We start from the raw sequence: 14,016 nt of genomic DNA, 5'->3' as shown, positions 1-14,016 counted from the left end.
GAAGAGTCTTCTCAGCAGAGTTAGTCAGAATCAGGGCACTTCCATTAGCTTGAAAATTCCAGTATTATAGCACATTTCTCTCTATGCTTAACCAGTGCCCTCAAAACCAAAATACTTTCATTACTCGTTGTGCATTGATAGTATATACAAAGGAAAAAAGCTACACAACTTTAGATTTTCTAGGCAAAGAACTGCTACTTTGTCATGAACTGCATATTCATGTTATTTTTCATATAATCATCACACCAAAAACTGAGCAATCATCATTTCAAGATCTTGAAAGAGAACACCTACATCCTTTTAATGTATACAAGTTAAATAATATTTTTTAGTATTTCACAGCAAAATATAATTTTTAAAGTTTAAGGTATGAAGTGTCCAACTGTAGACCTAATGCAACCAATTTCCTCACTTTGTACATCATTACAATTCAATTTAAATAACGCATTCCACAGAACTTGCTTTTCATCAGTTTGTAGTCTAAATGCTTGGTTTTCCAATCCCACAGCTAATTAAAACAAATGAAAACTCACTGCTGCAAAATAAATGTATACATACCTTTTCCATAAAGAGCCTGGACATTTGTGATACCAGTAGATGACCAACCAGAAGCCACAGTATATGTTCCCTTCCCCATTCTATCCAGTAACTCCACTCAAAATCCAGGGGATCCTAGGGCATCAAGTGAATTGGTAAATATGAGTGTCTAACCACAAAAACATATTCTCAAAAGACAATGAAATGTCCTAATAAAATACCGGATCCTTTATCCAATATCACAGAACGCAATATGTAAGAAATTTATTGCTTGAACAGCCAAGTCTGATTATTCACAGTGATGAGCTCTGAGAACTCCATTTGGACTTCAAATTGTTTAAAATTCATAGAAATGTTTTTTAGACAGTGTCATGTTTCATAAACCTAAAGACAGATCCAAACATAACTTGACAGGAGTCTTAAGTTTTCCCATCAATACTGCAAGAATTTTCACATCATAAGGCGCACACACAGACACACGCACGGGCACGCGTATGCACACACGCACACGGTCTCCCAGAACACGACACAAACTAGTGAACACACAGAGATGGAATAAGATTCCCACTTTTAAGTGCTTCCCATTCATCAAATGTATACTTGTTTTTGTTCAGTTATAACATTTCTTTAGGAGGCCTAAAGGAACAGTATGTATTCTGAATCATGTTCACTAGGATTCATGTACATAACAGCTGAACAGCATGGGAATGAAGTGTACAAAGTGTGTTTGAAACAGGGACAGTCCTTTAAGCAAGCACATGCTCTTCAGGCTCTGTTCCACCCTCACCAAGCTCGTTAGTCAAACGGAGCTGGAGGGAGGGAGGAAAAAAGCAGTTTCCAAGTGGAGTGCTTTATGTCGAGGAAAGGGGGAAAAGAAGGAATTGCAAATACACCTGAACTACTCCTGGGATTACCCAGTTATGCACCTCTGTTACTTCAAGATCCACATAACAGTGTTACCTTAACTCAGGTCGATTATCCTGGCACTCTTTCAGCATTTATGCAATTTTTAACTTTACAAAAATGGACTAATGGACATGTACATGTATTACCAAAAATTTCCAAAACTACATATATTACCTTGGCTCCTAGCCTGAGGTCTCAGACTGATCACAACAAAATATTTTGTTTTTGAAAAAGTTCCTACCTGTACATAGGTTTTGTAGAAAGAGCAGTTCCTACTATCTGCTCAGGGTAACAAGTACATATTTAGAAGTTCATTCAAGAATAATCTGAAGGAAAAGAAGAAACTAAGGAAAAGAAGAACATTCTTCTCCAGCTAGGCCGAGAAATTACATGTGAAACGTTCCACGTGTTAGGAGGAAAGGGTTTTCTCAAAACAAACTGTTCAACTAGACAACAAATTGCTAAAGGAATCGCATGAAAGACAGCAACGCATCAGAGCAAATGGTATCATAGACACTGCAAGATGTCACCAAGCACGCATTATACCAGAAGAAATACCCAACTACCTCCAGAATCAAAATACTTAAACTCAACACAATTAAAAAAAAACCCACACAAGGAAGAAATACAATAGAAATACAATTGAAACAATGCTGTCATTCTTTAAGACCCCTGATATCTTAGCACAGGACTGAGATGAAGATTTGACCCCAAATGCCTAGAAAGTACGTTTCAGAGTCTCTGTCCATCTGGCTGTCTTACAGCCATTCTGAGACACCACCTGGAAGCTCCTGAAATTTCAGGACAAACTTGCAACAAAGCAACAACAAAGACAACTTCCAGCTGCTCATTCAACTTGCAGCGAACATCTAGAGTGAGTTCCTCCCGAGAGAAATAATTATTTTGAGCAGCTCCGTTCTTTCCGGTAGAAGGTAAACTTGCCCGAAATCCTTCCACTTGCTTGAACTCTGTTTGAATTTTCTCATTGCCTTAGCAGTCAAGTACTAACACTTTTTTTAAAAATCACTATTAGAAAATTGACAGAACAATCCATGCTGGCCTGGGCTAAGATCTGGCTACATGAAGGGGGGGGGAAAAAAAAAAAAAAAAAAATCTACTTCCCTCAGTTCAGCTGGGATCAGAGCCACCGACAGGGCTAGCGCCTGTCCCTAGCACTCTGACCAAACTTTCCTTTCACTGTAGCCAGCCACAACTCCGTCCCAGACTTGCTCCACACGAATGAAATCAGCACCTTCAGGGATCTTTCCTCTGTATAGTGGAACTTCAAGAAGCCACAGATGTCTGTTCACACACAACTTCGGCAAAAAGGTCAAAAACACTTAAGTGAGTAGCTTACTTCATAGTTTCACTGAACTGACAGAACAGAAAGTTAAGCACATAGGTAAGTTGTTGTGAGGCAGAAGGAGAACTGGTATTGTCTCTTCTGTTGTGTAGATGGTTTCTTCCACGTGAAACTGAGCACAGAAAAATAATTTAAGATAATGGAAACTGTGACTGCAAAGCTACACGAGCATCACACTACAGTCAATTTGCCTCCACAGTCAGATTTCCCTCTTGTGTCTGACTATTTTTGCAGACTAACATAGTTTTAATATGATGAATCCTGATCTCTCTCCGATCTTTAGCTGGTAGCAGTGCTCACCACAGCAAATTAGTCCGAATTTACTATTCCCCGACTACTCAAATTCGACAAATTCACATCTCTGTCTGCACTGACACTGTATCTTATCCCTTAAAATATATTTTCCTTTTAATCCTAGGCTTTTTTCCCTGTGGAAAAGCAAAGACTAATCCAAAATGGCTGTTTAACTCATGATATAATTGGGACTACTCTTAACTCATGATATAATTTAAGCAGAAATTATTCTTTTTCTCATTTCTGTTAGCGTTTTAAGAAAAAAAAAATTTCCATGCACTATTAAGTTCAAATTGTGTTATCAACTGCGTTGCCATTTCTGAGCGCTTATAAGAAAAACGAATGTATGCACCACAGTTTATGAATGCAGCCATATGAAAACGGCAATCATCAATACTAATTCAGCAAGTATGGACAGAATTGTCTTTCCTCTGTTGTCCTGAGTCACACGTGTCACAGCTGCTAAGGAATCCCAACCAGGAGAAGAAGAAAAAGCCATGATATGAGGTACAAGAACTCACGAAGGGAGGAATATCTCAGACTTATTAGCTTTACACCTACGAGTTTCTGGGGACTAATCACAAATAATTGGAATTTATTTTCCTGTAGTTTCTCTACTATCAAGCATTTACCTCTTTAATATTTTCAAGAAATATCAGAAAAAGGACATACAATAGGATTTCTTTACAGCTTACTTCATGACAACTTGATCTCTCAATGTACAGGTAAAGTCTTGGCCTAACACAAACAATTTACATAAACTCTTCTTCACTGCTGAAAGTACAGGAAAAATAACAGTGTTCTTAGTGAGCACTGTCCCAAAATACTGCAAGTACCTACATCAACTGTGATATACAGAGGGAAAATTAAAATACCTATTGATGTAAGGAACAATAAAAATAAATCCCTCTGCCCTCTTCTTATCTGGATATACGTGATAGAAGCCAAATCTTGAATATTGAAGTCCTATCAGATCACATTCACAAACATTCAGACTCCAAGTCAGTAAACTTAAGTTATGTGCCAAAAGAAAGAGCTACACGAAATGACTGCCCCTTCTGTCTGCCAGCAGAACGCTGTCTCCCTTCTGTAGGCAGTGTGTTCTTCCACTCGGCAATGCACCTGCAGGCACAGAACAGTGTGGAGTTAAAACTGATCATATCTGCTTTTTAGTCTCTTAGGACAGTTATCAGCTACTGGCTCATTCATCAGAGGCCAGCTGGGGTCACTTCATGTCTCTTCCCTGACTTCAGCTGTGCTGACTCACATTCACTAAGGGCCAGAGCAAGGCCTGCCGATCCAGCATCCTACTGGTCACTGCAGTCATTTTTCACTGTTAGCTTAATCATTCAAGCAACTCTACTATTTGCTACATACAAAAAAGAGAACAGAGCTTTAGGAGCTGCTGCAGTCACAGTGTAGCAGTCCTGTAGCACCCCTGCACTGAGAAACTCATGCATTTATCTAAGTTGCTCCCCAGAAACTCTCCTGTTCCCAGAACCATGGCCGCATAATAAATTCCTACCCAATTAAAAGAACAGGCTACCCAGTGGTTTTAGCGCTATAGGCTGAAGAGCAATAGGACGCTGAGAGCAGAGCATGAGTACAAGAAACAGTAAAGTGAGCTACCCAGAGCATACACTGGCTCCATCAGCATATAGAGATAACACTACCAGGAGCCTGCTGGGGACACAGGTGCAGAGCAGTATGACAATGCTCCTACTGTCAACTAAGACAGAGATCACAGATGGCTCAGACCCTGAGTCCATTCCAAAGTACACAAGCTTTGGAATCCAGTTCTGTGACAGAATCCTATATATTCCACTTCTTTTGATGGAACAGGCATCTAGGATGAATTAATCTATTGCTAGCAAGTGCTTTATGCTCATTACAACATTACTATGAGTGCAATTAAGTGCTGGGCACCTTCAGTATTTACCTGAGCATTTACTTTTGTTGAAATCTAATAAAAAAACAGCAACAAAATTGAAACGTACTCTGAGCAGGAAGCAAACTCATGAGCCATGCACTCCTCACAGTGGCTTTTGGCAAGATTTCAGAGGAAGGCAGATAATACAAACCTGTTGCTATAGATGTTCAACAGTCGCCTAGTGAAAATAAAGCAGCATGAGTGATAAGGAAGCCCTGTCTGGTATATATGATGGGTAGATCATATGTAATTGTACTGATTCACCAGCCAAACCTGGGTAACATGAAGGGATAGAGAGTAGCAGTCACGATTTCTAAAGGCTGAAGAAACGGAAAGTAATACACCCTGCCTCTGGTGAGAAAAGGTAAGTCAAAACACTGACTTCCACTGCTTGGCTTTAACCGTCCTCCTGACTTCTCAGATTTTCCCTCCTTGATAAAGACATCTGCAACATGTTCTTCTTAGAGACAAGAATGCCACAATTGCCAATGCTTGAACGCCCTCCATTGGATGCCATGCCAAAATGCAGCACTTACCTTCCTCGCTAGAAGGCAGGTAGGTTACTTTATGCTCTGAAAGCAAGGACAATATGCCAAATCCTACTGTAAGGTATTTCACACCGCACAATCATACTTTCGGCTGAATTATACACAGAATTTTTTAAAAGCCTTTACAGATTACTTTGAGTATCAAAATAGGCATTTATCTGGACTTTTTTGAGGAAAATGGAGAGCAAACCTAAAATGGCTTGGAGAAGTTAAAAATCGGATGAAAATACACCTTGCTTGAAGAGAAGCTTCATTTACTGTTTCATTAAAACCCAGTTTTGATCTGATGAAGTCAGGTCAGTCTGAAATTCCTGTTACATGCAAATGTCATCATAAATCAGACAGAAGGGATATGCTGGGAGTCCCATTTCCTGTACAGAGCTCCACTAAAAGCTAAAAGACTTACAGATGCATGCAGCTGTTTGCATGACTAGACTTAATTTTAGCATTTCATATGAGCTTCTAATTTTCAGAATTCTTATTGTTTTCTTTAAAATAACAAAACACACATGAAGGGTCCCACAGCGATGGTGATGGGTACCTAAAGTCTATAGATATGCATTTTTAATTTTGCTAAAATAATCTTTTATATCATTTACATGTAAAAAATTTTTCAAAAGCATTATCCAAACAACCAAGTGACTTGAAAAATAGAAAAAAAGACTACTGGGAGTGTGAAAGGTCCCCTGAAGGCCAAAACCAGCATCGATTAAGTGATTTTACTACTGAAAAACACTCCTGGCAAACAAACAAGAGAAAAAAACCTGCCACTAGAATTGCTAGGTCTGGGTACACCAGGCAAGTCTTTTTTTCCTCATGAGAAACAAACAAACTTAACTATGAATATAAAAACCTATAATCTTCTTATAATCTTCTGAGGCTAAATCAGTATCTTGGGCAAGCAAATATCATTCCTGGAGATGTTTTGCTAGCTTTATTCTCATGCTATTGAAAGGCAGTTTGGATAAGACTAGGGTGCAGAGAAGGAAAAGCACTGGCAGCAGGAAACTAATCATTTTTCTGTTTCCCCCAAAAAAACTCCTAAGCTTGCCTGCTCTGACACAAATTGAAATACATGTTAAAAAAGTTAAGTACCACAGGCCCTCTCATAAAGAGGTGCTCATCTACGTATTGGCACATTTAGGAAAAAATGGTACTTATGCAGTATCTATGCTTGGAGGCTTTTTTCTTGTTCTTCATGGAGCTTTGGATTCAGGACACTACAGGAGTCTGGCTATATAGATGGAGAGAAATATCTAACCACGTCAACAAAATCTGAAAAACATTAAAACACGTTAAAATAACATTCCCTACTAAGGGGTCATCTCAGGAAAGGAAAAGAGCCCAACATACAGTGTAGTAATTTGTTCCATGAATTCCGCCTCTCAGCAGAACTTCATTTAATATACTAGATTACTGAAAGATGACTTTAATGAATGTCAAGGACAGACATTTACACTGAATTTACAAACTAAAAATGTTGGTAACATGCATTAATCATACCTTTTTAAGCCCCCGAAACAGAACGCCCTCTTCCAATCCAAAATTCCTGTCAATTTCATCTTCATATTCTGCAAAGAATAATACAGCTTTAGTAATGACAGAACACTAAGAAAAGCAAGAGTCAGTGCCACGGCACTCTGTTTCCAAACAGCAACAAATTCTCCCTGTTTCACACACATGGACACTCAGCACCAGGGAAAAGGCAATTTCTACACGGAAGGAATTTTAGAAGCATGAGGCAAACAAACCAGCAAAATTTACTCCTACTCAGCGGACATAAACAAGATGCCCTTCTCTAGCCAGCTCCTGGGCTTTAACCTCTACTGATCCTAAATTTTTGGATGATGAATGCATAATAGCCCGGACCACTGGACACAATTTTCCAACCCTTTTTGATCTACACAGGCTAATGAACTTCACCATGCACAAGTAAGTCAGCACGTTACCATTCATCAGCCCAGTTGCAATATCTGGCCAGGGAAGCATTCTTAACCAGTGGCAAATGCAGAGCACATTTAGTTGTACTTGTACCACTGAAGTATAATGAAAATATTCATTGTTTTACACATAACTGTTGGTCTCTAAAGAGCATTAGAAATGCACCAGAATAAAGGGCAGATATTTACTGCAGTGGGAACAAGTAACCCATGAAATACATTTCAAAACCAGCTAGACACCTCCCCAGAAAAACTATGATAGTCAAAGAAACTTCAAATCTCACTTCAATTTCATGACGGCAAGAAGCTGTCTGTAAGCACTTACATGCTCAGCCGAAAAAAAGAAGAAAGTTAAAAATTTACACGAAAAATGCTCCAGTTTCTCTGCAAACCTTCAAGCTCTAACTAAAAAATTAATCTCTGAAACATTTTTTTTGCCTCTTACTGTGATACAGAAGATAAATCTGTAGAAAAGATAAATCTGCAGAAAAGCACACTCCTCCTCTTATCTAGGAAAACATCCATCTTTGCTCTACCACTCTCTAAAAATCTTGTCAATCCACAACGACTAAGTACAGAAAAACTGTTGATGTTTTCGAGGACACCTAGCTGACCTGGAGCAACCTTCTGTGGTGATGGCACTGGAAATAAACTGTTCCAGGGAAATAAAGGAAAAACTTGTCCTGCTTAGTATTTACACAGAATTTTATATGCAGTTTTTAATCGCGTCTCACAATCTGTAAGGTATCCTGTTGTACAAGTGGGATCTACAGAGCCGTTATGTATTCACAGAGAGGAGATGGAACTTAAGTCAGAGACAGAGCCCAGGTTAGAATTTGATCCACTCCTATCAGCTGCTTCTTGTTTAATCAATGGAATTAACTGAAGAGAATGAAGAATGACGCTGTGGGGAGAGCTCTCATCCTCACAGCACTTCCATACAAATCATTTCCATTCCACTTCAACAAAAACCTCCCAGAAAAAAACATGGAGAGATCCACTCCTTACAGAACTGCAGTCAGAGTCAAAATACTCATCTTCCACTCTGCCATCAGTAGCCAAGCATACTAGTGGCATGAGTAGCCACATCATTGTTACAGGGTTACTAGTCTGCTCGTCTGTCTTGCTCGTCATGCCCTGTTCTTGCACTTGTGTTTAATTAGACTCAGTTTTTCAAAGGGCTCCCACTGGGAGCACTCTGGCTCCTGTTCCAACTGTGCTCTTGATCTGAGCAGCCTCAGGCCTTAAACAGTGAGGTTTTAAGCTCAGGAACGTTCTCTTCTCATTTTTTGCATAACGGCATGCTGATCCTGTGTTGGGCTCTGAATATAACCATAAAACAAAATTAAATTTAGAATTATAATTAAATGGAAAGGCTACACTGTGTAAAATTAATCATTACTGTAGAAGTACACAAGGGAAAACTTGCTATATTCTCACTAATGAGAAAAGTATATCTCAGTTTTAACCTCCAAATTCCTATAAGCCATCTACACAGGACATTTCCAATATAGGTGGAAAAAATAATTCTGCTTTCACCAGCTGTTATCCTCTATCATAAAACAGATTTTGATGCTAAGAATTATAATCCAAAATCATAAGTAGAATAGATACAAGGGAAATCACAGCTGGGTTGTTTTAACCTGCAGAGCATATAATCAACATTATTTCTAGTGTTTTAAGACTGTTTCATATCTCCCTCTAGTGGAAAAGAAAGACATGAGACTTGAATACGACATAATATATGATGAAGCCTTTCGGAGAATAGGGCCTTGAGAGTCGGTTTTCTACGAAGCAGTCTACCTTCTAAACCGGCTCAGTGCTGCAAACTCGTATGGACCTCTCAGTACCCATTTATGGGGTACTTCACTGATTTCTGTGGAAGCATATTCCTGTCCTTAATTTCATTCACATAAGCATGTTTGGGAAGGCTTTTAGTTAACACTGAACAACACATTTCTCTAATTAGCTATTATTTTTAATTATGTAATACAACACTTGTTTACACTAAAATAAGAATGTGCCAAAATATAGCTTTTTTTTCCCCTTTCAAAATCTTTTAAAACCATTATCTTCAATATACAGCCAAATCTAAAGAGAACAAAAACAACGTAGCAGCTAAAAAGAGAATATTCAAAGAATATTCATATGCTTTTAAAAGAGCTGATAAACTGCATAAATAAATGAGCATTCACTGAAAGTTAACAGCAGAATACCTTAATTCCAGAGTTCACTGCAGGTTAGCAACACATTCCCTGCTGCCTTCCCCAGATAACCAAGCCTTAAGGACCTTTTAGCACAGCAATGATAAATCTGGACTGCACTGGACTAGGCACCTTCTACCACTTGTCGGGGAAACAGAATCACATTAAAATCCTTCCAACGCTTATATCACACATCAAGTCTCAAACCCGATTTCCCTAGACGCAAGTCTGGTGCTTCTTACTAGGTCAGCAAGTGATTCCCTTCCTTCCCTAGCGCTGGCAAAGCAAAACAACAATCTGCCCACAAATTATACATTTTGAATTTTAAATGTAAACTCTTGTAATAACTTCCAACAGTGCAAGAAGAAACCTCAGCTACTCAATAGACCCTTCACTTCATAGGGCAAACTCCAGGCTACTTGAGGGAGGGGGAAAAAAAAAGTTCAATTACTTGGTTAAAACAGTTACTGAAAGGTTTTACTACAGGAGTACAGCAAATCAGGTAAGACACTTGTGAATACTAAACCTGGAAAAGCCAGCAGCAGACAGGTGAAACTGAATATTTAATATGCTAATTGAAACGACGATTCCATAGTTCTTTAAATTTGTGTAGCAGCTCAGTTAACAGTGAGAGTAAATGGAGCAGATGTTTTGACATCAGCATAGAAATGCAGCAAAGCTGCTTGCAACGTAAACATGAATTACAGATCACTACGTCCTTTAAATATCTGCCTTACCCCTTTCAATTTCATACATAAGCAACCCCCACAGCCAGAAAAGAACTCATGTGCGCTAAAACCCCCTTATGAAAGGAAACATGATTACGCAAGCCTGCTTTGAGTAAATAGATGAGAACAGGTGCACGCAATTCCAGAAAATAAATTCTTAAGCATCTGCTGAGAAACCTATTTTGATGCATAATTTGTCTGGTTTTTTAAATTTAACTCTGTTATCATTAAAAAGGTTAGCCACAGAACCTTTTTTAAATTACTACACATTATTTATTAAGAGATCCATCTTACATTCTCTGCTGCAGAACACCAGTAACATAAGATCCAATTAAAATACAGAATAATCACGAAGCATACCTTTTTCTCAACCGCTGATTTTTAAAACACTGCAGGTGATAGTTTTCAAGATTAACAAGGAAAATACCAAATTCAGAGGGATTGTTTGTTTTTGTATTTTCCTTACTTCAGCAGCTAAATAATCTTGTGCTCAAAGTAAGGAATACACATAGCTGAACTGACAAGTACGGTCCTGAATGAAAGACAGACTACAGAAAAAAAGGCCCTGACCCTGCAAAGACATAAAAACCACAGTCAATACCTTGCACCATAAATAGTTCCTCTGCACTTCAGTAGGACCTCTTATGCACAAAAAAGTATTTATTGCTATGTTCCCTTAGCCTGGTACAAAGATGTTCCTAGTGACAAGCTGACAAAAGCCTTGGCATTTACTTTATAATAAATACACAGCATTTCTGGCTAATGGTTAGTAAAGATCTATGGACGGGCAAGGCAACTGAAGGAGAAACAGGAATATTCCTGATAGCCTGTTGTAGTATTTTGCTCACTTTCTAGCATATCTAGAAGGAAAAAATTCTGCTACTGCGGAATTTATTTCACTTGTAATCTAACTATAAGTTCATTAGACACTGCTGCATTAAATCATTGAAGATTATATAGAATGAGACTTGTGATGTTTGTTCAGCAACAAACTATGATGTCCTGCTGCGCTAGGACGGACAGGTTACAGCACTTCCTCTTGCCTGGCTTAACCGTGGCAAAGTTTATGGGGTTCGCTGTCAGCTAGGTAGCGCTTCCCAGACACAGAACATTTTGCTGCTCCAATGCATATGTAGATACTGTACATCTACGTATACAACAGATACATAACACCAGCAGGAGAATGCTGTTCACGTGAAAAGCAACCTTAAAAGCAAGACAACTTACAAGCATATATAAAAAAACCATAACCCACATTATCTCTTTATTCTGTCACCTTTCAGCTAGACTGAATAGCTGTCACCAGGGAGCGCTCACTCACTCAAGAGGTTACACTCAAAGAACTTAATTAGCCCTTACACGCACACAGTTAAGGCCGTGCTGTGCACAGCACTCGCAGGCCTATGGCCTGCATGCATGTCAAAGCCACTGGAGCAAAATGTCAGATGTGCACCAGAAGTCAGAAATCCCTGGATTTTAGCCATGTGCTTGGCCCACTCATCTCCATCAGCTTCTAATCTAGGATCTGTTCCTACAACGCCTCCACGTATTCACTTCTGGCACACAGAGAGACTACTGAATTTTACAAGGCCAATCACGGTGTTAAACTCAACCATGCACACTACAGTTTGCCTCACCAGGGCCTTACTGCTCCTGGAAAAAAAAAGCATGTTTTACAAAATTAAGAGAAAAGCACACATTTGTTCCCTTTCATAATATAATTTAGACTTCAGAAGTTTCCATCATTTATTCTGACAAGTAAGCATCACGATACCATTACCAAGGAACCTTTCCACGATTTTAAGCACAAACTCTTGATAAGCCTCATCACAAAACGTCTTGCATAGCTGCCTCCTTGCTAATGTTTACTTTTATATTCCTAACTTACAGCAAGAAAAAGAATAGATGCTCCAGCCCAAAAGCCTCTTTTGGGAGCCCTGTGGGAGCCTGACTGAAGAGGAAACTAACAGATAAATAAAGTTAAGCAATCTCATGTGCCATACAAGGTAGAAGCACTACAAAAGTGAATGCATATGCTTCATGGACTTACTTCTGGAAACTTTGTACACTTCATAGAAAGAATAAAAGTGAGAGCCAACTGCAATAAACACATAGAGATACACTTCCCATGCTGGTAACATCGTTAGTCTTAGAGCTTTTCCACCGTTGACTGCACCGATCGCAACTTTGTAGTTAACCCCTTAAAAAAAGAAGGAAAACAAAGGAACATGATACAATGTTGCTCGGTGTCCAAATGCCTTTAAAACAATGAACACAGCTACAGGAAGACTGATAATGCAATAATTTTTTAAAAATCATTTTGCAATCATGTAGCGTTTATTTGTTTACTGCATACCATGAATGCCCGTACCTTCTTAGAGTAACCACCATAGGGAAATGGCTAAAGTTTATAAACATTCTCCTAATGTTTTGATCATAAAGTGATAACACGTCTAACAGTGTTGGCATTTAACGCTTTTCTTAAGGATAACTGAAAAAGTGCCTTTCTATGCAAAACAATCCCACCTGTAGGATTTTAACAATCACAGAAATTAACACTGTCTCTCGATGTACCTAAGAAATAAACATTTGCGTTTCAATTTCAGCTTCATAAAAAAGAAGAAAGCATCAACTAAGTTTGATATCAAAATGGTGCTGCATATGTGTCTTTTATAAATAAAGGTAGCTGATGCAGATTCATTTAATAAAGAATTATGCCAGCTGGTTTTTTGGAATAAAAGCACACAATATACACTCCATTTACAAAAAGATAGGTAGTCTGAAAACCATATTTAAGTTATAACTAACACATATTAGTATAACAATGAAATCTAAAAATACCATATGTGCGCATGTGTATTTACACACACACCCCTACATATATAAACATTTTCATAAAAATCCTTTACAATTCCGTTACCCTAACAAGCATAAGGCATGAGGACTTCCCTCACACATGCGAGATTGCAGAGTTCTCATTATATGAAAATATATGCTTACAATTAAACATTCTCAGCAAAAAGCTTCAAAAATATATTATACACAGTAAGAGCATTTCTAAACATCAGCATACAAAATTAAAGCTGAGTACCTCATTTATTGCACGTTCATTGTAACAGAGGTATTATCTCCTTACAGGAGTCTCACTTGGAAGACTTCATTTATATAATTCTTAAAGTTATTTCAGCTCAATACGTAGCTAATATAGACCTGGTACCAGAACAGCTCTATCACGGTGTAAACACAAGTTTTGAATACGCTCAACTTGCTGAACTGAGCCCTGTCAAAAGAATCGTTCTCAGAAAAAGAAACGGCATGCTTGAGGCGACCTTATTATTAAAACACCACTTACACAAGATAAGCCAGCTTCCAGCCAAGTTTCCTCCCAATGAGATGGGCAAGAGCTCTCCTCGCCCGCCCCTTCCTCAGGCGGGATTTACAGGGTACGGACCGGGGCGGGAGGGGGGCTGCTCCGCCCGTGTCGCGGCGGGGCGGGGAGGGAGGGAGGGAGGGAGGCGGCGGCAGGGCAGGGCAGGGCAGGGCAGGGCAGGGCAGGGCAGGGCAGG

At 39.0% G+C, this 14,016-nt stretch overlaps 1 protein-coding gene across 5 annotated transcripts in view; it reads right to left on the bottom strand.

The window, feature by feature from the left end:
* The window catches only part of HHAT (hedgehog acyltransferase), a 198,279-nt gene that overhangs the window by 183,715 nt on the left and 548 nt on the right, over positions 1 to 14,016 (bottom strand). Inside the window, exons 1-4 of one of the 5 annotated variants that reach the window (XM_009668952.2) lie at positions 13,803 to 13,912; positions 12,501 to 12,650; positions 7,082 to 7,149; positions 559 to 672 (exon numbers count right to left, since the gene is read on the bottom strand). In XM_009668952.2, the coding sequence (XP_009667247.1) occupies positions 559 to 672; positions 7,082 to 7,149; positions 12,501 to 12,591 (273 nt within the window). In that variant the 5' untranslated portion in view covers positions 12,592 to 12,650; positions 13,803 to 13,912. Of the gene's footprint in view, positions 1 to 558; positions 673 to 7,081; positions 7,150 to 12,500; positions 12,651 to 13,541; positions 13,561 to 13,802; positions 13,929 to 14,016 lie in introns of those variants that run through there. The other 4 variants (XM_009668953.2, XM_068939740.1, XM_068939742.1 and 1 more) reach the window with 4 other exon arrangements.

The sequence above is a fragment of the Struthio camelus genome, chromosome 3, assembly GCF_040807025.1.
Source record: "Struthio camelus isolate bStrCam1 chromosome 3, bStrCam1.hap1, whole genome shotgun sequence".
Classification (NCBI taxonomy): domain Eukaryota; kingdom Metazoa; phylum Chordata; class Aves; order Struthioniformes; family Struthionidae; genus Struthio; species Struthio camelus.
The sequence above is the reverse complement of the archived record's forward strand: the minus strand, read 5'-3'. Positions and strand labels throughout refer to the sequence as shown.